Genomic DNA, 26,280 nt, shown 5'->3' with positions numbered 1-26,280 from the left:
TGTACTGCGCTGTATGGTTGAGACAGCACGCGCGCGCGTTTAAATACCTTGAAATTTTCAGTTTGTTGACTACAGAAGTGAGTGTACTGCGCTGTATGGTTGGGACAGCGCAAGTGCGCGTTGAAATACTTCGAAATTTTCAGTTTGTTGACTACAGAAGTGAGTGTACTGCGCTGTATGGTTGATACAGCGCGCGCGCGCGTTGAAATACCTCGAAATTTTCAGTTTGTTGACTACAGAAGTGAGTGTACTGCGCTGTATGGTTGAGACAGCGCGCGCGCGCGTTGAAATACCTCGAAATTTTCAGTTTGTTGACTACAAAAGTGAGTGTACTGCGCTGTATGGTTGAGACAGCGCGCGCGCGCGTTGAAATACCTCAAAATTTTCAGTTTGTTGACTACAGAATTGTGTGTACTGCGCTGTATGGTTGAGACAGCGCGCGCGCGCGTTGAAATACCTCGAAATTTTCAGTTTGTTGACTACAGAAGTGAGTGTACTGCACTGTATGGTTGAGACAGCGCGCGCGCGTGTTGAAATACCTCGAAATTTTCAGTTTGTTGACTACAGAAGTGAGTGTGCTGCGCTGTATGGCTGAGAAATGCACTGGCCCATTTCGCAATGGGTCAGTACACGATTGTACACAAATAATCGGTACACGATTATTTGTGTACATTATTTAATCGGTACACGAAATAATCGTGTACCGAATATTTAATCGGTACACGATTATTTAATCGATTATTTAATCGGTACACGAAATAAGTACACAAATAATCGGTACACGATTGATTACGATTCTCATTTTACACTGGTCTTAATGCAATGATGCACGTGTTACAATGGTCATGTTACAATGGATTACAATGGTCTGGTTACAATGCACGACATGTGAATTGGGACCGCAATTTTCGTCAGACAAATACACTAATTACAACTGGGTAAGGGCAGGTCATATATGTGATGCGTCGCATTCAAATAATTAGTGAAGGCGGGAAACACAGTTATGATCGATTCCAGTAAGATGCCCTGTGTGAGGGAAAGGAAAAGTTGAGAGAGGGGAAAAGGAGGTGGTGGTAGCAAATATTTGGCTTGCATGGTTGTGTCGTTTCTGGATACAGCGCTAAAAGACAAAGACGTAGACAAGAAACACAAAATTAGGGTCGATTCGCAACGGCGTACTTGATAAAATTGAAGGGATTATGTTGGATTGGTACAAAACGTGAGGGAAATTGAAATGATTGACTTGTTAAAGACAGCGGCTACCGTTTCTTGGCGTTTTTTTGTGCTGCAACAAAGTGTGCTGCCCCCTCAACCCAACCAACAATCCACTGTACACTGGAGTGACGAGCGTTGTAAGTATTACCAGCGCTGTGTCGCAGACAGTAGTTGATCTGACAAGGATTGTGACTGTAGTCTCGATGAGATGACCAAGTAAAGCGTGCAGAGGTGTCGGCGAGAATATTATTGAATGAAGCGACTATCACATGGTGAGACATGTTGGTGAGATAACCACATAGCGAAACGCTGGCTGACAGGCGCAATTATAGTAAAGTAAAAGTACATCATATGCTGCGAACAAATTTTCACCGTCATTTCCACACGTAATAGTATTCGAAAATAAAAAAAGCTCATCTGCCCCCAAGGTAGCACAATACTCACAGGACTCATCTGATGATACGAGAGACCAGGTCAACGGAAGCTAAATGATAAAGGTCTGCGTGCTGTACGATTTCAGTGTACGAATCGCAGGTGGTTGAAATTATCTGGTGTCTTCCACTACGGCAGCGGTCATTGCCTCCTCATTCGCTTTGGGATGGTGAACTCCACAAACCAACTGATCAATTAGGTACATTAGAGAAGAATGGAGGCGCCCCTTGCGGATTCTGCAACAAGCATTATTGGGAGGGGTTACTTGGTGCTGCTTCCCTTTCAATATTTTGCTGTCCCTTTAACCTTAGCACTTTCGCGAGCCGCTTTATGCTGGACTTTCTTTACTCTTTGTAGCGGCCTCAAGCAGTGTCACGCTGGACGTAACCATTGTCTGGAAGTACAGAGCCCGAAGGCAGTGCTTTCGACAACTATTATACAAGTGCAGCCCTAAATATAAAGGAGGTTTTTTTTCTAGTCCATCTGCGAGTACGGGCAATGAAGAAACACTACGCACATGGCGAACGGGACTTGAATCGTAATTAGAACATTCATGTTTGTATCACGCACATGGACTGCCATCAATGTCAGCTACAGAAGCACTCTTCAATGCTTTCTTTCTCGGTTCGCACAATAAACTCCCTTCCTTACTCTCTCCTTACTTCCTCCTTACCGTATTTCCCCACTCAAGCGCAGCGGAATAACATAAAGAGAGCTTTCTGCTTCAGAGAGATTCTGGTATAGGGCAAGTTCACTTCCGTCCCACTTATAAGAGGAGTCGGGCCGCACTGGCCGTGCGCCACCGAAAACACCAGCCCTGTAAATTCCTCGACCTTGGTGCAGACCTCCCGAACACCGGTCAGGCTGTGCCAGGCCGCGTGTTCCGGAACAGTAACTCGCGCCACCTCGACTGCTCTATTGCGGCAGGGACGGCACCTTGCTATTTGTGCGCGGGCGCCGGCTGGCTTGCGTCCCATTCCCTGATAGGTTTTCCGAGACTGGACGGCTGGCCGCGCTGTGAACTGGATTTGTTCCTCTCTCGCTTCACTGCCGTGGTTTTTATTGCGGGTGGCATTCGAGTGGACGTAATGCGCATCTAGGGTGGAAAGGAAACGACTAAGGTGGGCGTTCCTTCCTTCACCTGTACGAGTCAAAGCGCGGAAAACATGAACTTGCCTCCCTCGAGAAACCGCCAGCCTGCTCGGCATGCGCGGGATGTCGTGTGGGGCCTCCGCTCGAGCGGCCACAGAATGATGATTTCGTCAAACGCCCACCCTCTCCACGCTCCTTTATTCTTTCATAGCCGAGTCAGCACACGCCCCGTGGAGAGGTCTATGGGGAAGTGCGTTAATTTGTAGTGGCTGACGCTGTGGAATTGGTCGTAAAGGTTGCGTGGATAGCATCGCCACTTATTTATTTTGCCAAAGTCGTTACCGTATCAGTTTCTTACGTGTGCCTTGGGGCCAGCGTAACCTTCGCCTCACGCGGGAAGCAACCATTAACAAATAAATGAATGGGAGCAGGCAGAGGGTGGGAGGCATGCTTTAGAAAGCGAGTGCCACTAGTTCTGATGTAAAAATGCGCACCAGTATGCGATACCCAGCGACAAACTTCTCCCGTATAGCTAATCGTCTCAATCCTGAATAACAAGTGAACAACCAGTTACAGCCTAATCACATCAACTGGTAGTACACTGGGGTTTCAGATCAGGTTCTCTCAATTTTCCTTATGGGCGTGCCTAATGGATCAATCAGAGCCAGTTGTATTTTTTTTTGATAGCACTAAGTATAATCAAGGTCAGTAAGGTCAAAGCGACTGGACATGACGCAAATGCGCGGTCAGGTGAAAAGTTGTCGCGACACACTACAGATGATTTAGTCACCACAGAGGGCAATAATGTAATGTAGTTGTCTCAAACTTACATCACATAGCCGGCCGCAATCGGCAACTTTAGTCCAGGAAGGGGTATGTATGTATATATATATATATATATATATATATATATATATATATATATATATATATATATATATATATATATATATATTGTTAAACTTGTTTACTTGTTTTCCTTAATGTAGAGCTTTTGCACAGCGGTTATTTTTAAAGACATGGTGGCCGCGTAGAGTTCCTTGAAAAAAAAACTGACTCAGACAAGTCATGCCTATGTAGCTCGACAATACACGAACGCAGAAAAATAAATGTAAGGGATGAGCAGAGTCCGGTGTGGGCCATACCGCCAGCGAAAGTTACGCAAACCACGTGTTGAAAACAAAGAACTAATGCGCTTAATGACGTTTAGTTGCGGCCATCGAATCTGTACGAAAGCGCTGGCGGAAAATATACTCAAGATTGATAGCTTCGTTACATATTCGCCAATTCTTTGCAGAGTTGGTATACAGTTATTTGCACTGGCTATTACGTTCTTCGAAATCTTCCTGCTTATCCGAACATCCCTTTCGCAATAGACGTCGTCACTTTAGGGGAGGGGGGGGGTGCTTACGTGGTAACCTGTCGTGTTCCGATCCTCACAAGAAAAAAAGGAAAGGGGGAGCGTATATGAATACTCGCTCCTGCATTTACATAATCTTGTATGAGAGGGAGCTTCTCCTTCACAGTGGTGTTAGCATTGTAATGAGTTCGATATCTGGAAATCGTTCGAGAAATGCTTGTCTTACGCCCCACCCGCGATTCTAGATGCCCCGTCAGTGGAGCCTCTGGAAGTGCGGCGCGACGAGAAGGACTCCCGGTTGGTGTGCGTCGCGGGGGCGGAACCTTCGCCAGAGATTGCGTGGCTCCGGGATGACCAGCCACTTTCCGAGGACATCACTCCTTCACTCAGGTGGGCAGCTATACTCTGCGAGAACATTTTTTTTTCAGAGGCGAAGCTCCTTACGCCATGCGTCGTGTGTCCCGGGTTTGTAGTAGTGGCCACCACTCGTTAAATCTTTAGAATGAGCGCTGAATGGCGGTACTTGTATATGAATATATGACGAAAAGATGTGAGATGGCGGTACTTGGATTGTTCACTAGATGGATGGACAGACGAACAGATGGACGGTCGCATGGATGGTCGCACGAATGTATGGAAGAACGGACGCATGGACGGACGGACGCATGGATGAATGGACGCTCAGACGGATTCACGCACGGACGAACAGAAGCACGGATGGAACGACGAACACTTCGCCCCACTCATCATCATTCACTCTGTTTATATGCTGTAATTTTCAAGCACTGCGGAAGCTCTTCTGTTGTGTTCTGTTCTAACTGTTTTCTGTGGAGAGCTTGAGGTTCATCTGGCCTCGCCTACTCCATATCAATAAGTACCGTCCAGTAATATTCTTTTTTTATCACTGCGAAAGCTACTGAACCAAAGCGTCAGCTTGCTACTGCACTAAAAATATAGTACCCATAAGTTATTTGATAATTTTCGATTAGTTTTGCTGACATAAATGTTGTTTGATTTATTGTGAGAATCAATCAGTTGCAGGAGGTCGTAGGTAACTTTTAGTTATTTTTCACTTTCCAATAATACCTTCCTTTTCTTTCCAGTCGCCGCCCAAGCACTTCATACAAATTGGTAAACCAGCGAAAGCAAAAGCGTGCAGCCCCGGCGTTTAGCAGTGGGTTCCACCCAAGGAGCATTAGTTGAACCCGACGTTGCGATGAAGCGTTTCACAGTTATTAGTTACATATTTGTGCTTCTTAACAAAATTCGACACACTTTTCGCTCACGTTTACCACAACGTTTCTTTCACATGCCGTACATTGTGTCTCGCATGATCACGGTCATAGAGGAATGTAGTTTGCGGTTAAATGCGTTTCGCAATGAGTTATTCACAGTGATTGTTCTAGAACCAGAGGCGGTCACAGGCTCCGCAGCCGAAGCCGCTCGAGAAACTGCCGCCGAATGAGGCGTTCGCCCCGACGAACGCGCTCCCACAATCATCACATTGACGGCGCAACGCCGCGTTCTTGCAAGCGTCTGACTCGGCGGGGAGGTCTCATGAGAAAATCTTGCGTGCGGGCTCGATTGGCGCCACGGCTGCGAAGACTTCACTCACAACGTAGCCAATGGCGCGCGTGCTTACAAATGACGTAACTGATAACACAGCCAATGTATACTCAACGACAGCTTTCTTGGCGTTGGAGCGAAGGCTACAGAGCCAAATTGCGTGAATCCTACCGTCATTGAATGTAGTTATACAGTAGAGCTCATATTTTCAACGTGAAACATAAAAAATTCTTTTTTTATTTTCTGCGCGGAGCTTTTCAAGACAGGACACTACTCACACTATCAAAATATTCATAATTCTTTTAATTTATTCATCATGACTTCGCGTTTTTAAACGCGTGAGAAAGTCCCTCCTTTTCACGTGCACCTCAAGCGCTAAGCGTCGTCTGCGTCTACATAAAACGCTGATGGTGCGTCCCCGTCACTTTCCTCAGCATTACGATGCGCGCGCCATAACGGACTATTTCGCGTATAGTGCTACGTGTGCAGAAACTCTACCACCGTAGCTTTCCCATCATGCAGTGCCGAGCAAAGTTGTCGCCGAGTATAGACCGCTCATGATACCGCTGCTGAACGGATTTTCGTTTGTCGCATTCATATACAGATTTCGCTGTAAAAATAACAAATTTTCGGCACGACTGTTTTCCAAAGTAAACAGGGCGTCCATGACGTAGCAGTTCAGTGCTCGTACTCAAACACGCTCTTTAGTTACCAAGAAAAATGTACTAGTATTATGACACTGAAAAGCACACTGAAAATCGGAATGGATCTCCCTTCTGATTATTTTTCTTGCATATAATTCTCTAAACGCATTAAGGGTGCTACCGAACAAACCTGCAAAGGGCCGCAAGCGTCCGTTCTACTTGCAGAACAACGCTGCCATGTGGAAGCTCCGCCTCTTTAGCCTTCGCACCACTATCAACATAAACTGTCACAGCTAGGGGCAACGGGCCATGCCTGAGCAATTGACGGACCTTTTAATAAAGTTTTCTCTCTCTCTCTCACGAGTATATAGTTACAAGCTACTCAAAGTTCACCGTTTTGTGCTTCCTGGCTAAAACCTAATCGCACTCTGCTGGTTGTCAATAACGGTTGTCTATATAGGCATCTTACAGTGTGCGTGGGGTGAGGTAGTATCGATTCCTGTATCTAGGAAAGAAAAGTTCCAGAAATGAAAAAAAGTGCTTTTTGTCTGGGATTTTAACGTGGGACCAGCGCCTTTCCGGGGATGGTTGCTCTATTATCAATATTTATTGTTATTCACAGCCTTTGAAATCGCCAAGTCACATTTTTATTGAAGCGTATTTGCATATGAAACTCGTGATCCAGAACCGCGAAAAACAGCTCGTTGTTTTTCAATCTACGCAAAACAAATGACTGCGAAATTTAGAGTTATTTCTCTTCCATCCATTTAATTGTTATATAGTTCACGTATTAGCGTATTACATCACTGCAATGTGTATTCTTAAACACATTGTTGCAACTCGCTGCCATTGACATAAAGTGCTTGGCATTCCATGAGTTTCACATGACAGGCCTGCTTTTTCTGTCCGCCCTCAATGGACACAATACGTGGGAATCAGTGCTGTTCACATTCGAATACTTTCCCTCTATGGTACGAGTAATACAGCAGATCAATTGACCTTTGCCTATCTTTTGATCTCCACAATTGAACGCTTCTCATCACCAAGTGATCACCACCTCATCCACACATGTGAATATCTGTGTTCGATTTTGTCAGGAGGGACCGCATTTGAACGTGATAGCCTTGAAGAGCTCCTTCTACGAAAATTCTGGCGTCGGTGTCGTTGGTTGTGAGCGAAAAATATTCATATTTTCGTGACCAAAAAAAGTCGAGAGATATGGAAATAAAGTATCTAACAAAAAATCTGGGTCTGCACGGGAATCAAACCCAGGTCGTTTGCGTGGCAAGTGGGTGTTTTACCAGACAGCCCCGCCTCTTGTGAATACAGTCAAAATAACTAACTCGGTTGAAAATGCAGTGAAAGTAACTTTCATGCTTCACAAACTCACGCGTCCTGTATGCATCCTTCACGATAAAACATGAAATGTACCCGTTATTACGGGAACATTTGTGGTACAAACGTACGTTGTCGTCGAGCGTCAAAAAATGGGATTATCATAACGACTTCATAGTTTGAAGCCAGTCACCCATTTCAAAAGACACAGGTTACTGAATCCTTAAGGCCACGTACGTAGTGGTTGCATGGCCAGTTCGAGGAGATTTCACACACTGAGTGTTTGAAGAAGGCACTAGTAATAGAATATCGCTATGGTGTTCAACCTGTCAAAGCGAAGCTTAAAGGTCCCCCATTTTTTGTTTTTTTAGCTCTTCCGTATGTCCCGGCACTCTCGATGAAAAAGATAGGGCAAGCCCTCTGCTATAAGAATGCAATTCTGTGAAGGGGCATGCGTTATCAAATTATAAAATTTCCATTTAGGAACTTAGTTCAACTTCAGCCTTCTTTTTTTATTCTCCTTAATTATTAGCTATAGGTCATCAAGGTACACTTTTTTCAGAGTTATCAACAGAGAATGCATTCTGCGAAAATAGCTGCCTTCATTACGGGGAACGATACATGAAGGACAGTTCAGGCTTACGAGTAACTTCCATTTAGGGCATGGCGATGTTTTCGTTCTACCTGCCCAGGACTGAAAATGCGTCGCAAGGCTGCCTGCGGATATCCAAGTTACACCTGAGCGAAACCTCGGGTGACGCCGAGGTTCCTCACAAGTACACCTGCGTGGCACGTAACTCACTAGGCACATCTAGCCGCTCACTCCTCCTCCGAAATGGTGAGTCGTGTTGTGAAATCAATCAATCAGTTAATTGAAAGTCTTCAATCAAATCGAGTTTATGAACTTATCGATTGATTATTTGATTTATTGATTGATTCAATTTTTTGTGAGTGACGTGTTAATCGTTTCTTGTTTGTGGATTAATTCTACACGTATATTGAAAAGTGAACGGTGGGAATAAGCAACCAGACACTATAACAGCACCAAATCAAATAACATTCAAAGCTGTCGAAGTCCCACAAGTATAGATAGAGTGAGGAAGAAAAAAAAAGGTAGAGCGGAAGACAGAAGAACGGAATACCGGTATTGATACCCTTTATTTTTACCTGTTCGATGGTGGATGAGTGGACAGAAAATATAAATAAATAGAAGAAACAGTTAGGAAGGTGGAGACAACACCATCACGGCTGACATCAATGTGCACATTTTCCTATATATGCACATAAGTAAAGCTGACAAATATAAGTGACTGTCACAACGACTGAGAAATGTGCGCAAGCCTTTTACTTAGGTTAGTTTCAGGAAAGTGTGTGCGTGTAATCTACACAGCGCGAAATGACGAACGTTGTGTGCTTGAACTCTATAGTTTGAATTGATTAAGATAAAGCTATAAAAAGGTTGTTAAATACACTTCAAGTTTTTCCAAACTTTTTGCCAGTCGCTGGTATAAAAACAAAAAATCTGACTGAGAGTGGTTGTGCTGATGCGTCTATGCAATATGGGTGCATTGTCTAGTTACAAGTAGAAGCTTTTTTTAAAATTGCGACTGCAATAATTTCATACTAGAAGTGGTTTATCAACGATAACAAACCCATAAATGCAACGCAGTCCATTCGCTGTTCTCATGGCGTGCCGCAAAGCAATTTTCCAGTTCGCTTGTGTTCATTCTTGAAGCAGATGCACAACCTTCGGTATTACCCAGGATTGCGTGAATGCTCTGCTTTGCGCTAGTCGAGGCTTTTTGAGCGAAATCAAAGGGCTGATGAAACTTTCGCACGAATAGGCAACTGGGCGTTTCGGAAGAACAGAATGAAAAGTTTAAAATTTTGTTGGGTTCGTGCATCAGCGGGTGTATGAATCGGCTCCCAGCATACAAATACTTTCGATTTCTTAACACTTAGAGTTGGTTGTTCTGATGTCCTCGGCAAAAAAAAACTGCGCAAGTTATATGTTCCGAGTATCCTGAAGTGCACGGTGTCTTAAAGAAAGAACGGCATGAAAAAAACTTATAGTCTCTTAACTGCGGGCCAGCCAGGAGAAAAATAGAATGCATACAAAATTTTCATATAGGGGATTCCGACGACTTCCAGGAATATTAGTTATTCGCTGCTCTCACGAAAAAGGAAGCGTCATTGTTGAAGTGTACTATAGCGTGCCACAACAGCATTGAAAGCTGCATAGATAAAGCAGATTTGATTTCTATGTTCTCATTGCTTAACGGACAGCACATTAAGGAGGACATGCTTTTTTTTTTCAACGTAGTCTGGAAAACTTGGTAAAAAAAAAAAACCCATACGGAGATGACTTGTACACTGGTACAAAATCACTTTCTGCATGAAACCATTATGGTGGCTCCACAGCATTTCGGGCTTGCATCGAATTGCTGCGACAGAACAGCTCTTGAGCACGCTCGCAATATACACGGAGTTGGAATTCTTTTAGCACTGGTCTTGCCCTTTTGTGTAGCAGGTCTGTGACGAACGAGTGAAACTTGTCTTTCGGTCAGCCTGGTATTGGTAGGCTGGTGTGTCCATGCGCCGACAGAAATGACATGCCAACATGTAAATAAGCGAAGTGTACATAGTCATATTTTATTTGTGCCTCTTATTTACCTTGCAATAAGTATATGTGTATCTGTCCTTTAGTGACGCATTTGTGTGTGGCTGTGTTTGTGGGAACCATAGAATGTACATGTATTTTTCACGCCATCTCATATCCATGTTCATGCAAATGAAGCATGTTTTGTCATCTCGTAATTGTGTGTGTAAGAAGAAAATGTTCTGTTGAAGTGGTACTGACGTTTATGACAATAATATTTTCTAAGCACACATGTTCTCTTCGGGGAAATGTGCAAAAACAACTTCGACTCCAATAAATTGCAACGCTAGTTGGCGAGCAAGAATATTTTAATGAACAATAAAAGTTATCAGCCGCAATATATGCCAGGCTTTCTACATTAGAGGAGGCTCTTCAGACGTTAAAAAAGTGGTTCTGGGAGCAGGTTTGTGCCTCCAATGTTTCACGTGAGAAACCTCCGTCACAAAAATGACCAAGCCCGCAGCATCAGCCAGATATTAAGCGCCGAGCACTTCATGGTGCCATCGTTGCTTGGCGTATGCTACAAGTGGAGCCTACACTCAGCTACGACTGGTGCGGTCGTTGCTTGACGTAGCGCTTCATGTGGAGCATGCTCAGAGCGCTCTCATGCGAATTCTTCCCATTGTTGGTCCTGCGCATTCATGATGACCATTTAAAGTCAGCGTCAGCAGCAAAAAAAAAGACTAAAACGCTTAGCGTAACACTGACAAAAGCACGTGTAAAATAGAAAATTAGAGGAAAGAAGCACGAAATAGCAAAGCAGAGGAAGGAAAAATGAAAAAGACACAGAAGGAAAATAAGTAGAAGTGAAGAGAGGGAAAGACAGAAAAAAGCTGGGAAAGAAAACAAGGAAGAAAGATACGAGGAAAGAAAAAAGAAATCGAACAAAAACAAACAAGGCTGCCGAGTTCCGCACTACCTCCACGCTTGGCACCCCTGGTGGGAGCGCGCTCCGCCACCGTGGTCTTGGGGCTAAGATAATCGGCTGCTAACCCGCAGGTCACGCTATTGAATCCCCGCTGCGGCGGCTGTATTTTTGATGGAGGTGAAAATGCTGTAGGCCTGTGTGCTCAGATTTGGGTGCACGTTAAAGAACATCAGGTTGTCTAAATTTCCGCAGTATCCCGCTACGGTGTCTCTCATAATCATATATGAAAGTTTTGGGACGTTAAACCCCACATATCAATTAATCAACGAATTATTTAACCCCTGGCGCAAAGCTGCCTTTTTGGAGGGTGTCGTGCCACAGCCGTTCAACGGAAGTTCAGCTATTTTTGAGTAGGTCGAGTGTGCAAGGTGTTGAATGTAGCACAGCATCCTTCTCTCCTGACCAGACTACCTTAACTTTTGTGATTAAAACATTTTCAACTTTGAAGCGTCACGAGCTACGTTGTCACGAAAGGTCACTGACAGAAAGAACGGTCTTTTGTCGACGAATCGGCGCGTACGTTTGAAGGAGGCTGAATTTCGCGTCGAAAATTGCTAAACGAATAATACTACGTTTGTCAGAACGTGCACCTGTCGTTTAAATACAATGTTGGAATGTTGTCACTATGTTTGCAGATGACAGCTCAACTCCTCCCAACGCCAGCGTTGTCCAGGATCGCGACCCGTTGGACGGTGTTCCCGTTAAGCGATTCAAGATCACCGGCTTTGTGATCGGCATGCTGCCACCTCTGTTCATCTCTTTCTACATTATCCTCAAGCTCGGGTACCGATCTAGGTACGCCGAGGAAAGAGCCGAGGAAGCCGGAATGATGGAAGAACCTTTCTTCATCAGTAACTAAGCCCGCCGTTTTGCCCAAACCACAACAGAGTGACTACCACCGAATTGTACGCAGCTCTAGTCCTTCCTGGTAGACCAATACCGTCCCAGGAATTTTTGTTCGTTCTCACTTGTGTCTAGCGAGACGAGTGTTAATGTTTTAAATATTTCTCTCCAACTCCTGCCGAAGGTTGGCTGGAGCGCCTACGACTGACTACATTCACCCCCGTATTCTAGAACGTCCCTTCACTCAACGCTTCACCTTCACTTGAAAAAACCGATGTGAGCGCTGTCTCTAGGCGCGGCAAGTCACTGCATATCAGCGATAATCTGCTGCGATTCTTGAGTAGCGCAGCATCATTTTCAGCCGAGCAGTGGCGCAGTGCTCAACTCTGTCAAGTGAAATGCGAAGGTCGAGTCGAGGAGCGTTTCTGAATACGGGGGTCAGAGTATCGAAGTAGACATTAAGAGTGAAAATTTTCAATGGTGTCCCGAAGCCATCGGCCTCTTTTGCCACCGTATTTGGTGCCATGAGAGGCACATAGATGCGCCCAGTGCACGTTAAATACTTGGTAAACGTAGGCTCAAAATCATATCTCTTAGATTTATTAATGGGAGCCATTGTAAAATAGTAGACAGCAATGCGAATTCCTGAATAATGAATACGCATCCCCTGAATGTTTTATGCTACGTGCCTCGTGGCACCGAATACAGCAGCAAAGGAGGCCAATTAATTTATTTAACTCTGTCTATTTGCTGCTTGTTAATTATTTCGACGCTCATAATGAGCTGCAAACTCGCAAGGTGTCCTCAAACTACGTGCGCGGGACCTTCGCGTTGCGTATTTGCGCATAATCATTCGCACTTTGTCGACTGCGTATTCGATTATGGATTCTCCTCCAACAACTACTAAAGCCTATACTAAAAGAACAGGGACAACGCTTTTTTTTTTTTGACGAGGAATGCCACTGAAGCAAAAAATACCTATATATAACACAGCAACGTTCACTGAGGTGAATTAATGTAAGGCGGACTGATGTATATATCCCATCACAAACTGTGTATATGCAATACCATTCTCACTACTTCACAGCAACGGGGACCACCCAGACGACACTCAGGAACAATTTTAGAAGGGACCTTTCAGCCTTCTTGTACACATGCCTTACCAAGAACGCAATAGTGTTGCGCGTGTTGTATAGACATTGTGTTGCCTCCTTTCATTGCACGTTTGCCATGTTGTTCTTGCTTCCCAAAACGAGTGATTGTGGGTGACAACCGAGAACTAAGAAAGAAAGCCAGAAGAAGACATCATAAGACGCCAGACTTAATGATTACCTTAGAGAGCACCTGTTATTGCTTAAGAAAGTCACGGGTTCACATCTGACGTTCCTTTATGCTTTGCGGGACTGCGCTCTCCCTTAGGAGACGTGCGTGTGGTCGGAGGAAGCGAGGAAAAGTTAGTTAATGCAGCCATCATCAATCCACATAAAAAACAGGGATGGCTGCATTAGTGTGCATTTGGTGTTTCTCTGCAAGTTTGAGTGTTTATTTTTAGATAGCACTGCGCAATAGCTTCGCTTGATAGTGCTCCAAGACAGTTTGCATGGGCTATGCCGTCTCTATGTGTGCATGTTTTTACACCGTATATATTAGGGTACTGAACTTAAAAATAAATTATAGTGAACTCTGGCGTCCTATAGCGGTGCCTTCTTCTTCTTGTTTTCATTTTCCTTAGTTCTCTGCTTTAACTATTATTTTATTAAGCTATGTCCCAGCTGGCCCAACGTACTACTCTGCTAAACCGAATTATCGCTTCCAGTTTAAGGCTTGTATATTGCTTACTGGGAATAATCCTAGCAAGCAAAGTGCATTTGCAGCCTTTCCTTTGCATCTGTGACTTTTGCTAATATCTTATACTGAGATAAAGGAACGTGTACTGACCCCGTCTAGCGTTGTAGACGGGTCAGTGTGAGCTGGTTCAAACAATGGTGCTTCGGCTGTACTCTGTAGAGGATGTGAATACTTCATTCGCTTTCGTAGCTTAGCACGTAGATTACAAATTAGAGCCTTGCTCACTCAATTCTTTCGACGCCACATGCTACCTGCACATACATTGAGCCGTTATACAGATCATACTGACCATATGAGTACATTTCCTGCTCTTATACGGCGGGTATCCTTGTAGATCAAACCTGAAAAGTGACCTCTGACAACAGTATTTTTCTAGAAAGCCAGAATCTCTTCTTTCCATCCTAAATATAAAAGGTGTACATAAAGCGTACGTGGTGTGATCAAAAGGTTTCTTCGCATTGCATAATCACTTGTAGTTTGTAGAACAACGCGACAAGGCTCGCTTGTCCAGGACCTGTTACACCTTCAGCAAATATTGCAGTTTATGTGCAAGTTTAGGGCCGATGCTTAAATAAACGCATTTTACGCGTTCCGGTCAGTTTAAGCGAATAATTTTGCTAACACGTTATGGTGTCGTCGTGCCTCTTTTCGAGCCCTAGTGTGATATTGCGTGGACACCTTGTTTTGTCGCGTTTGCTTTCGCATTTTGTCCACGCTGCCTTTTGAGACCTCTAGCACAGCACTTACGCAGCATCTCACCGAACAGCCCCGCAAAGTGGGAAGTGAGCTTGACCCTAAGGAGCCCATACGACGCCCTATACTATACTTCACTGCATCTACGTTTTGGGAGTACCAATCTCAAAGGGAACAGATAATACCAGACATAATTTAGGCTGTAATGGTAGTTAAGAACGCCAACAGATTGCGCCGTATCTACCTTTTGACTCCTGTGATGCGTGAAAATGAGCCGGTAATCACCTCTCGCACTGCAACTCCATCACGATAGTTTCGATTCGATTGTTGCATTGTAGATGTATAGTGCATGGCATTTACTTATACCTGTACAGAACGACCGGGTGGGCAAGGTGTATTGTATGAAGGTACGAGTGCTGGGAAAATAACTGAGCGACCTCTAAATGCTGCGAAAAGGTTATCTTTCCTTCTCACGCGAATTCTTATGTAGCTTACTAGCTTGTATGCGCTAATGTGCTGTGAAAAATACTTCTAGACCAAATGTGTTACCACGTTATCCATTAAGTCCTCTCTATTCTTGCTTCGGGGAATCGATGAATATTGACAAGAACAGATCGCGAAAGTAACGCAGTGCTTTATGTTTACACCTAAGAAATAGAACACATTTAAGGAACAAATGAAATAGAACTCATTGCTCTATCTACCATTTCGTGCAGCTATAGTGAATGACAGTTTTCGCCATGAAAAGTGATGCCAGGAAGAAATAAAAAAAAAAAGGCAATAAAATGTGCGTGTGAATTCCATGGCTTTCTTGGCGAAACACGCCGTCTAAAATAGTGGTTACCAAATAGATCTTGTAAACTCCTCAATTTTTAGTACGCTTGTGAGGGCTCAACTCAGTGATTCGAGGGTACGATGCAAGCTTGACTTTTTTGCATAGACGCCTATAACGTCGTTCATTATAGATCGCATTTCACTTTATTTAGAACTTCTTTCATTTCGTTTTTTATATTCAGGTCAATATGATGCTACAAAGATATTGAACAAAGAATGAGTTTGAGGTTTAAAACAATTAGGCGCAAATTCGCTGGTTCATTCGAGCCAAGCCTTTCACTTCAGTATAATTAGAATGGTCAATATATTCCAATTTCGCCACCGATATTCACGGTGGACGTGTTTCTTGCGAAAAGTCTAACCAATCAGAAAGAGCCCCTGTGAACAAAAATAAATTTCCAGTTTATTTTTTGGTCTTTGGTGTCTACACGCATAATTGTAATTTTTTTAGCGATAGTCATACTCAAGCCCGAGTAAGTTGTCATTGACAAAACTGTTTCTGCTTCAGCCAGCGAAATGAATCGTTTTTGGTGTTAACTACATAATTTGCATGTTAAACTATGCGGGTTAGCGAGAGAGCCACCACTTGCAACCTGCGATTGCTTCTGCTGCAACCACACCTATAATATTCTCTAAGCAGATTCATCATTCATGCATGGGAATTTTGTGCTGTGTCCTTTTTTATTCCGTTAATGTTATTTGCGTTTTACGGCTTGATTTCTGCTGACTTTCCTCAAGTTGGGGGTGCTGTAACAGTTTTTACAAACAAATATACATTTTTAATTCGTGTTCTGGTCATTGGTTTTCTCACCCACAACAATTATTTATTCTTCAGAGGGATGGTCACACCAAATCCGGAGTAAGTTATCGTTGGCGAATGTGTTTCCACTTAAACTGCCGAAATAAATCATTTTTGGCGATAATAAGTACATAATTTACATGTATAAGTGAGCGAGGTAGTGAGCCAGCCATAAAGGACAACCGGCGATTGCTTCTGCTGTGACCACACCTACCATATTCTCTAAGCAGATGCAATGTGCATAAGAATTCTTTGTTGTGTACTTTTAATTGTGTTAATGTGATTTTCGCGTTAGAGCTTAATTTCTGCTTACTTTTGTCAAGGTTGCGGTGCTGTATGGGTCCGCAGTGTTGTGGCCTACGTTCCCTATGCACTGTATGCGCCGACGAATAAACAACGGATAAACAAAACCCGAGTCGTTGTGATTGTTTGATACAATGAAATAATGGGAACGAATTTTCACCTAGATTATCTTTTCGCTAACGCGGGTGTGCGTAAGTCACATTGTCAGACACGTCCGTGCCGTTCGTAAATATGCAAATGGCACTTGCTATCGAAAGCTTATACCTTATTATACCCCGGTGGTACGGCATTCTCTTTTACTAATTTTGGGCCGTGGTAGATATTAACACACAAAAAATAAGATGACTACGTTCCACGCACGCTGCGTAGATGAGGGAGAAAAAAAATCTCAAGACCTTCACGCAACGGGCAGCACACTCACAGCGAAAGCTAGACAGAGTGAAAGAGAGATAGAGAACACAACTTTATTGTACTCAGACTTAAGGAAGCAGATGATCTGCCATGCTAAACGTGGTGGCCACCTACTTTGCTCTCCTGGATCGGAACTGCCGGGCCGGTGGAGGACAAAACCATAGTGGGTGCCACGTGAGTGTACTTGTAGTAGTTGCCCCGAGAGTGCTTAAAAAGCTGTATAGATGGACCGACGTTCTAAATTTTCTGTCACAAAAAAGATTGGCCTTGTTATACTCTTCCTTGAGCCCTCTAGAGGCGATTATACACCACAAGGGCATGGCACCCACTACGCTACGAATCACATTTTCTGTGAAGTAGGGAGGCACCCAACACGCCTACGTCCGTCTTTTTTCAAAGAAGCGTGGCACCCGCTACAGACCAGCAAAGCATTATGTGCCCTTTGTTGATGCTAAGGCTGACAACAATGAAGAACTGTGTCTGAGCTTTTTGTAATAGGTTGGAAGCAATGGACGACCCACTCGTCACGTAATTCGCACTGTGTGACGCCTTGTTGTTTCTTTGTCTCCTAAAACGCTCTATAACACATGGTAAAGCGTTTGCTTCCCCGCCATATAGTGTACACAAGGTATGTTTCTGATGTCCTTTCAAGCACTGGTGTATATCTGAAGTATAATACCGGGCTGCCGTAGAGGATTCGAGTTCGAAAGCAATTTTATCTTGGATAAATTTTATTTACTTTGTTTTAATTTCATGTGATAGGGATTACAGACACTGCGCGGTGGCGAAGAACGAAGGCGGCAGAAACGGCTGTTGGGATCTAGTAATAACCTTCGCTGTAAAAAAGCGATGAAGGAAGGCCGTGTTTGTCGGAAATGTGTCCGGTTGACTAACCATTGGGGGGGGAATCCGAAAGAGGAATAGAACTGTGACTGAGAGAAAGCAGGAAATCTGCAGTGAAAGTGAGCACACGTGCAAGATGGCACCACTTCGAATAAGAGAACACGGTAATGGTGGTGATGACAAAATTCCAGCTTTATTTTCGCCCTTTAAAATTTACTTTTATCAAGGAAGAAAAGTTTGCAAAATGTAGAAGACATGGGAAGAAACAATGGCAAAAGGTGCAATGACTTTCTTTGAGTTAAGTACATCTGATTACGTGAACTATCTCTCAAATACACGCCTTGAAAAAAACCGCAAGGTGGCTTTTCTGCAATTATTTTTTTTTACCAGCCACCATCATTCACAGATTGTTTTCCTCGCTCATTGTGCTTTCACTACTCTCACTTCCAGTGAAAGTGCGTCACCACAATGACAGGTTTCGCGGTCATCATGCGTAGCCTGATGGGCAAAGATGAGACTGGACAATCTAATAATATTTTTAGAGGAAAGAGAGAGAAAGATAAAGAAGCATTTATGGTGTTCGCGTACATTCACTTGAAATAGGAGCGGCGATAGCACATATGAAAAAAAAAAAAGAAAGCCAGCATGTGAACGAGAGTGCTCGGTTAAAAAACTCATCTCAGCAGGTTTTCGCAAACCATGCATTTTGAAAATTTGTGTGTCCATCTTATAACTCTCGGGTAAGTGTTCATTTTGTTACTTGGCAGCTATCCTGTTTTACTCCTTCCTGCCAAGCCTTGAATAGAAAACGAGGGTTATTCAGCTAGCCAGTGTTTGACTATCTGAATCAGCGCCTTATTTCTTTGAACGTGCCATCATTCGGTAAACGACCTATCAGCTTCACAAACTGCTCGCTTCGCAATGCAGAGTGACGAGCGTCGTATGTTCTCTCTACCTTCAATGTACTTCCACCATCTGTGTGAATCCAACATCAGGAAAGATGACGTGCACTGAAGGGTTATCGTGTTTATGCAAACACGTGGCCAAACGTATATCAACAAGATTTCGTTCACTACACTTAAGGCTCGCCGGTGGTGAAAATACCACATACACAAAATACCCGAAATTTATGAAGCAGCGCTCATAAAGAAAACACCTTCACACGAATACGAAACATTACGCACACAGGCGCTAACACTCGGTTTTTCGCGCATGTCGTCAAATTTTATGTTCATGTAAACAACATTCTTCCCAAGCACCTTGCTTCACTGGCATTATTAGCCCCTCAGTATCTATGAAGCAATCATTAAAAGTGCTTTAGTACGCAGAAAAAAGAATGCGTATTCGATTATCATGATTCACTATAATAAACGATATTTCTTAAGCTCACGCCTAGTAAGGTGAGGGATGCTCATTTATATTTTATTACTTAGCTTTCTTTATAGGATGACCTACTAATAAAAAAATCCAATTTAACCCAATTTTTCTAAGCACCGTTCGTGTTGTAAAAATAGAAAATTTAATTAGTTTTTTCTGATAATAAACGAACTTGAGCATATAGCATGCGCTGCCAGCACCAGCTGCAGAGTATTGCTCGAAATGCATACCTCAAGCTAGGTAAGTGGCGCGTTGTGTTGTGTCTTCTCACGTCTATACAGGCAGCTAAACAGCTGAACAAAACAAGGAGGACATTATGTAGCGAAAATTGCAAACCGGGCTGTTTCCGAACCCTTAGCTGTACACTAAATGGCACCCGGAAGTGTTTAACCTCAGATGTGCGCACTGTAAAGCACTTCAAGTTTAGTGCACATGGTCCGTGCCTGCCCTACCTACAAGTATCCAAGCATAAACATAGAATCTTGCGAGGCCTTGTTACGCAGCCACGACGAGAAAGAACAGTGTAAGGTAATCAGTCTCGCCCTGACCGCTATCGAATCCCGTGAGATTCCGGCCGACTGCTAGGACATAAACAGGGGTAGAGGTCAAAGCCCACTCTCTCCTCATTCTAGACGGGTGCAAATAAATGCTATTTCTCTGTCTCTCTTTTGTAAACACACTCCAGGTCGCTTAGGGCTCCTAAAAATGTATGTTATCTGTACTCTTAGAGGACGATGTTTTTTAACCATTTAAGATATTAGGGCAAAAAAATTAGGCTGCATTCATTGTAAACACAGAGTGAAGTTCCTGTGTGCCCCTTTCTCCGGTGCAAACTGAGAAAGCCGGCTCTCGTATGTCGCTGCTGAGAATGAGACTCCAAGTGGTTGTATGCAGTTGGTTTATTCACTATGCGCATTTGGCACGCTCCGGAATTCGTCTCTCCCCCAACGCTCCGCTCGTCCCCGCTCGTCTGTTATAAAACACTGCTGCTCGGGGTCTTCATAACTTCGTGCACGGTGTTCTCGAGCAAAGGTCACGTCCCACGGTTCCGGCACAATGCTCGAATGCCTCCAGCCGTCGAGGTCTGCAACGCCAAAGTTGTCGGGCCATTTTAGCGCAGCTGAGTCGTAGTCCTTGTCGAGCACTTGAAGTCGTAAATTGCAGCCTCGAGCTCGTTGTGTAGACGCTCGCTTCGGTAACTGTCAGAGACCCCCGCAATGGCCAGCGCCCACCGCCCGGTCGTACAGTCCGCTGACAGAGATGTTCCGGCCCACATCACCCCGTGTTGTTAAAGGAAAGCTTCCCGGAAAACACCACCGTATCCAGTCGACGTAGGTGCCGAGCACCGGCATTTGCCGGTACCTCGTTTTTGTTTATCCGAGCCGCCGGCGCTGCGTCGCTTCACCCAACACACAGGAAAAGATGCTTGCCTGTTACGCATACGCAAAGCGCTGTAGTGGGACACCTCACCTGGGGCCATCTCGGCCGTAATATTCTCGTCTTCGTGTTTACAATGAAGGCAGCGTAGCTAGATAGTCTACACGATCTTCAATCTTTATTATCCTCTGTGAGTTTTTAGCATTTACTTCTTTTTTGTTCGTCGCTGAGAAGCGCGAATGCAGGTGCGCGTCTCTAACGCTGAACATCTCGAGCTCGGAGCACTTGTAACATACAAGTTGGAAAATTTTTCTTCGTTTATCTATAACCAAAAAATAAAGAAACCATTCCCTCGTGGCCATGTTTGCTCAAGGCCGAGATTTGCACGAACAATGGGATAAGGAGACCCAATTACTACCATTAGCACTTTTTACACCTCGGTATAAATAAGACAAGTAGGAGACATAATAAATGATACGTATACAAATTGAAAGCGACATCTATTATTTTTTAAAGTATACGGCTGCTATGAGCGATCGCGTGTGATGACCGAGTGATTTAGTTGGAAGTATGGTGGGTAAACATAACGTTGACTTTGATGTAACTTTTCAAGTCAAAATTACGCCCATACCACACAAACTGCTGGCAATCCTCATCGGCGGAAGAGTGCATGGCTACGGTGCTTAGCTGTTGACTTGATGGTTGCGGTTTCTAACCTGGCCGCGGTAGTGACATTTCGATTGAGGCGGAAGGCTAAAGGTTCCTTGAACTGTGCGAGTGGACGTTAAATGGTAGCAGATGGTCAAAATTTCCGGAGCCCTTCACTATACGACGTCTCTCATAAATATGGCATGGTTATTTACCTTAAAGCTCCCGATAATATTATGAACTAAGGCCGCTGAAAACGAACCCGTGGTCATGAAATTTACGCATTTCAATCCATGGGCACTGCACATACTTGTTAGCAGAGCTAAATAAATTAGCCTGTTGAACTTTACACGCGCAAACATCACTGTGAAGAAAGCAGTCGGGGGGGGGGGGGGGGGGGACTGCAAAGTGATTTTGTCATCTTGTGCGGATAACCAGCGAGAGAAAACAAAGACGGACGAAAAAATGTCCTTTCTTTCGTCCATCTCTGTCCTTCCACGCTGTTTATTCGTTTAGTGTGGAGGCGCATTCATATTCCCAGTTAAACTTGTGATTTTGACAACCTGGTTTTACTTGATGTGCGCTTAAACTAAAGTGCATTTTTGCCCTGTCGAAAGGTGGTCACTGTTACCTCGAATACAATCCACGCCCACTTGTTTATTCGTCCATCGCAATAATGACATCATTTCTTGAGAGTTAAAGCCCAATTCCTTTAATCAATCTGTACTGAGCAACGAGTCCTTGCTACGTGTTCAGCGGTGGGATGTGACTGCTTGCGAAAGCTCGGCTGGCTTGCTTATGCGGCGTGAGGGAACAGCTAGGGAACCGGTGCTGTACCTCCTCAACGTACAGCCTCAACAAAATAGGGAATTTGAAAGTTCACCATTTTGTTTAAGACATGCGGCTGCACTTCTTGGTTTCTTCTACGATTACGCACCCTTTACGATTCTCCTACTCTTTTTTTTGCCAACTGTTGGTCGGCATAGCATTCACGGGTTGCCTTACAGCTGCCAGGTTAAAAAGGCTGACTCACCTATGATGTATTCATGGTAGGTTTGAAAAGCCTGTTGGTCACTTTGTTTGCAAAAGTGCAACATTTTGATTAAGAGCTGTCATAAAATTGCCACGCTGCTCTTTTTAATTTCGCTAATTATTGGTACACGTCACCACAACGACCCTACTAAACCATAACTTTATTGTTTTCATTATCTTTTTTCATATGAGTCACACGTCTACCACATGTAATACGTAGGATTGACGAATATGACGTCTGTGAACAATTCGTCGAGGAATTCCGAGTGGCTAACGTTGTAAACCTGCTGCTTCAATATGTCCGATCCTTGTTCAAAAGATGTTCATGGACTTAATGTGGATATGTCCTTCTTCTTGTACTATAACTTCGCGGGTTCTTTTACACATCATTTAGGCAAATTCTCACAGTGCGGTGCTTTTCGTGACTCTCCCAATTCCAACTTTCAAACCTACAAAAAGCACAAGTAACATTATCTGACTTGTTAAAACTCCTCATGCGTGCTAGATACCGACTCTACAGCAATACGAGAAAAAATTACTGTGTGTTTAGAAAAAAGTGGTTAACAATTTAGAGTACTTCTTATTTTACTATGGGAGAACATATAGCTGTCCCGTGGAGCTCATACTTGATGAGGCCATGTCGACAAAACTTAATGGCACAGTGATTGCACTCCCGAGCGTAGTGCCTTGTATAGCCTTACTATCACTAATAGCTCTCCAAGTTTCCACATGCTTGGTTGGCTCTAATTAATAAAATAAAGTGTGTTTTGAAACAGTGAGTAACGATTCAGAGTACTAGGTGCTCTACTATAGGAGAGCATTACGCCGTCCCGTAGGCTACAGAGTCCCGCAAACAGAGACGCGAAAACAGGAACGATGGGTACCCCTGAACTGTCAGGAATTACGTCCACAATGCATGCGTTATTGGCCTGTCGGGAGGGAATTCTGAAGCGCAGTTGCACCAATCTGACCTTCCTTGTTTGAAACCGAATTGAAACCATCCATTGCATGCGATAGGACGCGCTTCGTTCGGCGATTGCACGGGGAGCTGCGTATATTGCGGAAGGCGCGTGCTTTTTTAGTTCCCATAGAATCTAGAGGCATCGTTTTCCAACTGATGCTTCTTGTTTCCTTTCATTGCGCCACGAATAGCCTGTTACATTCTCTTCGCCAGTTTCTCAAAGCGAAACAAAAACAGATCAAAGCTTTCTGCCATCCTCCTGAGCACCTGTGTCGAACGCGTTCCTCGGCATTCGTGAAATATTGCATCATGCATGTGCATCTCGGCAGAAGGAGGACATTACCGCATAGACGTTTTAAGTGTGAATACACTTTATAAGCGACCCCAAACCATCCACCGCCGTCGGCGGCGTCCGCAGTCTTCTCTCTATCTTTAAAAGAAAGAGGACTTGGCGGCCCGCAGCGCGACGCAGCGCGACGCTCTACCGAATAAGCCACGGACGCGACGCTGATATCGGTGTCAGTAACGCGCCTTATACCCCCTACCCCTTCGCTCGCTCCTCCGCTCTCCTCGCTCGCTGCAGCTGCGCGCGCACCCCTCTCTCTCGCGCGCCCGCCTTCTCTCTCAGTCTCCCGTCGAGAGCGGGTCGTGAGGGGGAGTAAAGTTAAAATCCGTTGGCATTCGCCAGTGAGTTAACGTAAACTCCCCCGTGTGATCAAATTGCGATTCCCAGGAACCATTACACCATAAAGGCACCATAGTGTGATTAATAAATATAATAGTGCGAATGAATAAATACCCCTCATAGCATCACCCCGTGCATTCGCACTAAACCATGTTCACCCTCGGGGAAATGCTTGGGAGTTTTTTTTTCTCCCATATTTCATTCTTTTAAATGCGAAGCATTTCTTAGCGAACTTCGGCGACATTGAGGATATCTATCTATCTATCTATCTATCTATCTATCTATCTATCTATCTATCTATCTATCTATCTATCTATCTATCTATCTATCTATCTATCTATCTATCTAGCCGCCTACGACTTTTAGCTCTTCTGGCCGTTTTGATAATAGTATTGATAGAAAACTTGGTATAACATAACATGACTGTATGAAGAACATACTTGGCTAGTAATAACGAGAAAATCATGACATGTATGTCATGAATGTGAGGATTTACATGTCATGGTCCTGCAGCTCTTGCGGTGGTTTCGTTCACATCGCATGTTGAAAAACTGGTATGGTATGATATGATTGCATGGCGAACACAAGCGATAGACCCTAACATTAAACTCAGGACATGCGTATCATGTAACAACATGACTACATGCCACGCTTATGATGCACACGCGGCCCTTTCGCTAGCGTCACATATACCAAATTTGGTATTACAGTAAGTGATAGGATGACGAAGTATGTGACTGGTGCAAACACGATAATCATGAGATGCGTGTCATGTAACAACATGACTACATGCCACGCTCATGATGCACTGGCAGCCGTTTCGCTAGCCTCACTTATACTAAATTGGGTATTACGGGACGTGAATGGATGACGAAGGTATGATACTGGTGCAAACATGATAAACATTGGATGCGCGTCATGTAACAACATGACTACATGCTATGCTAATGATGTGCTCGCGGCCGTTTCGCTAGCGTAACATATACCAAATTTGGTATTGCAGTATGTGAATGGATGACCGAGGTATGTGACTGCTGCAAACATGATAATCAGGAGATGCGTGTCCTGTAACAACACGACTACATGCCACACTGATGATACACTCGTGGCTGTTTCGCAAGCTTCACATATGCCAAATTTCGTATTACGTGACGCCAATGGATGACGAAGGTATGTTATTGGTGCAAACATGATAATCATGAGATGCACTCCAAGTGAGATTATGACTACATGCCACAATCAAGGCGCCAATACATTTCGACGTGACGCGGTGCGGGCGCTCGCCGGCGTTCATTTTGTAGCGTCACGCCGGCGTTGCCTTGCCAGGTGCCGGTCCTGCCATATACTCACAGGCGCGCACCCTGCAGCGTTGCTTTGACGCATGCGCGTTTCAGCGCATCCGGCGTTCCTCCGTCACAAAAAGAGAGAGAGACGCAGTGTTGTCTGGATAACGCATCGGCGCGAAATGCAGCATGTCGAATTTTGCGCTGGTTGCCATCGGGCCGCGACGACGGACGCTGGTCACGCCTGGCGTCAGACTATAAATTGCTCACGTTTTGCTAACGTAACGTCGCCATCCCCAGCGTGCGCGCGGGTTAGCGCTACATTGGAGAAAATTGGGCCCTTCAGGATTCGCTCGCTGCCGTTTTGTTAGCTCCACATATACCAAATTTGGTGTTACGTGACGTCAATGAATGACGAAATGTATGTTTGGTGCAAACATGATAATCCTGACACGCGTGTCATGTACGAACATGACAACATATCAGGCTCATGGCGTGCTCGTGGTCGTTTCGCTAGCTCCACATATGCTAAATTTGGTATCACGTGACGTGAATAGATGACGAAGGTAAACCACACAGCCAAACATGATAAGCGTGAAACGGAAGTCATGCACGGCATCATTTACCTCCACCTCGTAAACTTGTGCTGATTTTAAAGTGACATATCAACATTTCTCATTCGTGCTTTGCATATCATCGATTCCCACTGTACGTTGGATCTGCCAAGTTTTTTTTAAGAGATACTGCTGCTAGGCAACCGCACATAACTTCGGCATCGATGATTTAAGTGGGATCATCAGACGGCGAGACAGTGAACAAGAAAGAACAAAAATAACTGGAAGAAAATAGAAAATGGCCGGAGATCATGTCATGACCCAAGCCGTTTCTAAACGGAGGTGGGTATACACCCATATTGGTCCTATTTTGAGAAACCAGTAGGATTTCTGCGCGAATGCTAACTGAACGTACAACGCAATCTAACTAAAGCACCGATGTCCGTAAAGACAGTTTTGTGTCGAGCGGCATCCACGGTCTCGCCGATGACACTTGACGTCAAAGCCGCAACGACGTTGATTTTTGGCCTTAGCGATTACCAATGGGTGCATGAAAAA

At 44.3% G+C, this 26,280-nt stretch overlaps 1 protein-coding gene across 1 annotated transcript in view; it reads left to right on the top strand.

The window, feature by feature from the left end:
* The window catches only part of LOC119172226 (uncharacterized), a 120,968-nt gene extending 108,680 nt beyond the window's left edge, over positions 1-12,288 (top strand). Inside the window, exons 5-7 of the mRNA XM_037423260.2 lie at positions 4,345-4,489; positions 8,337-8,482; positions 11,867-12,288. Of these exons, the coding sequence (XP_037279157.2) occupies positions 4,345-4,489; positions 8,337-8,482; positions 11,867-12,090 (515 nt within the window). The 3' untranslated portion in view covers positions 12,091-12,288. The remainder of the gene's footprint in view (positions 1-4,344; positions 4,490-8,336; positions 8,483-11,866) is intronic.
* The last annotated feature ends 13,992 nt before the right edge of the window (positions 12,289-26,280 follow it).

The sequence above is a fragment of the Rhipicephalus microplus genome, chromosome 4 (genome assembly GCF_043290135.1).
Source record: "Rhipicephalus microplus isolate Deutch F79 chromosome 4, USDA_Rmic, whole genome shotgun sequence".
Taxonomy (NCBI): domain Eukaryota; kingdom Metazoa; phylum Arthropoda; class Arachnida; order Ixodida; family Ixodidae; genus Rhipicephalus; species Rhipicephalus microplus.
This window is presented reverse-complemented; position numbering and strand designations above follow the sequence as displayed.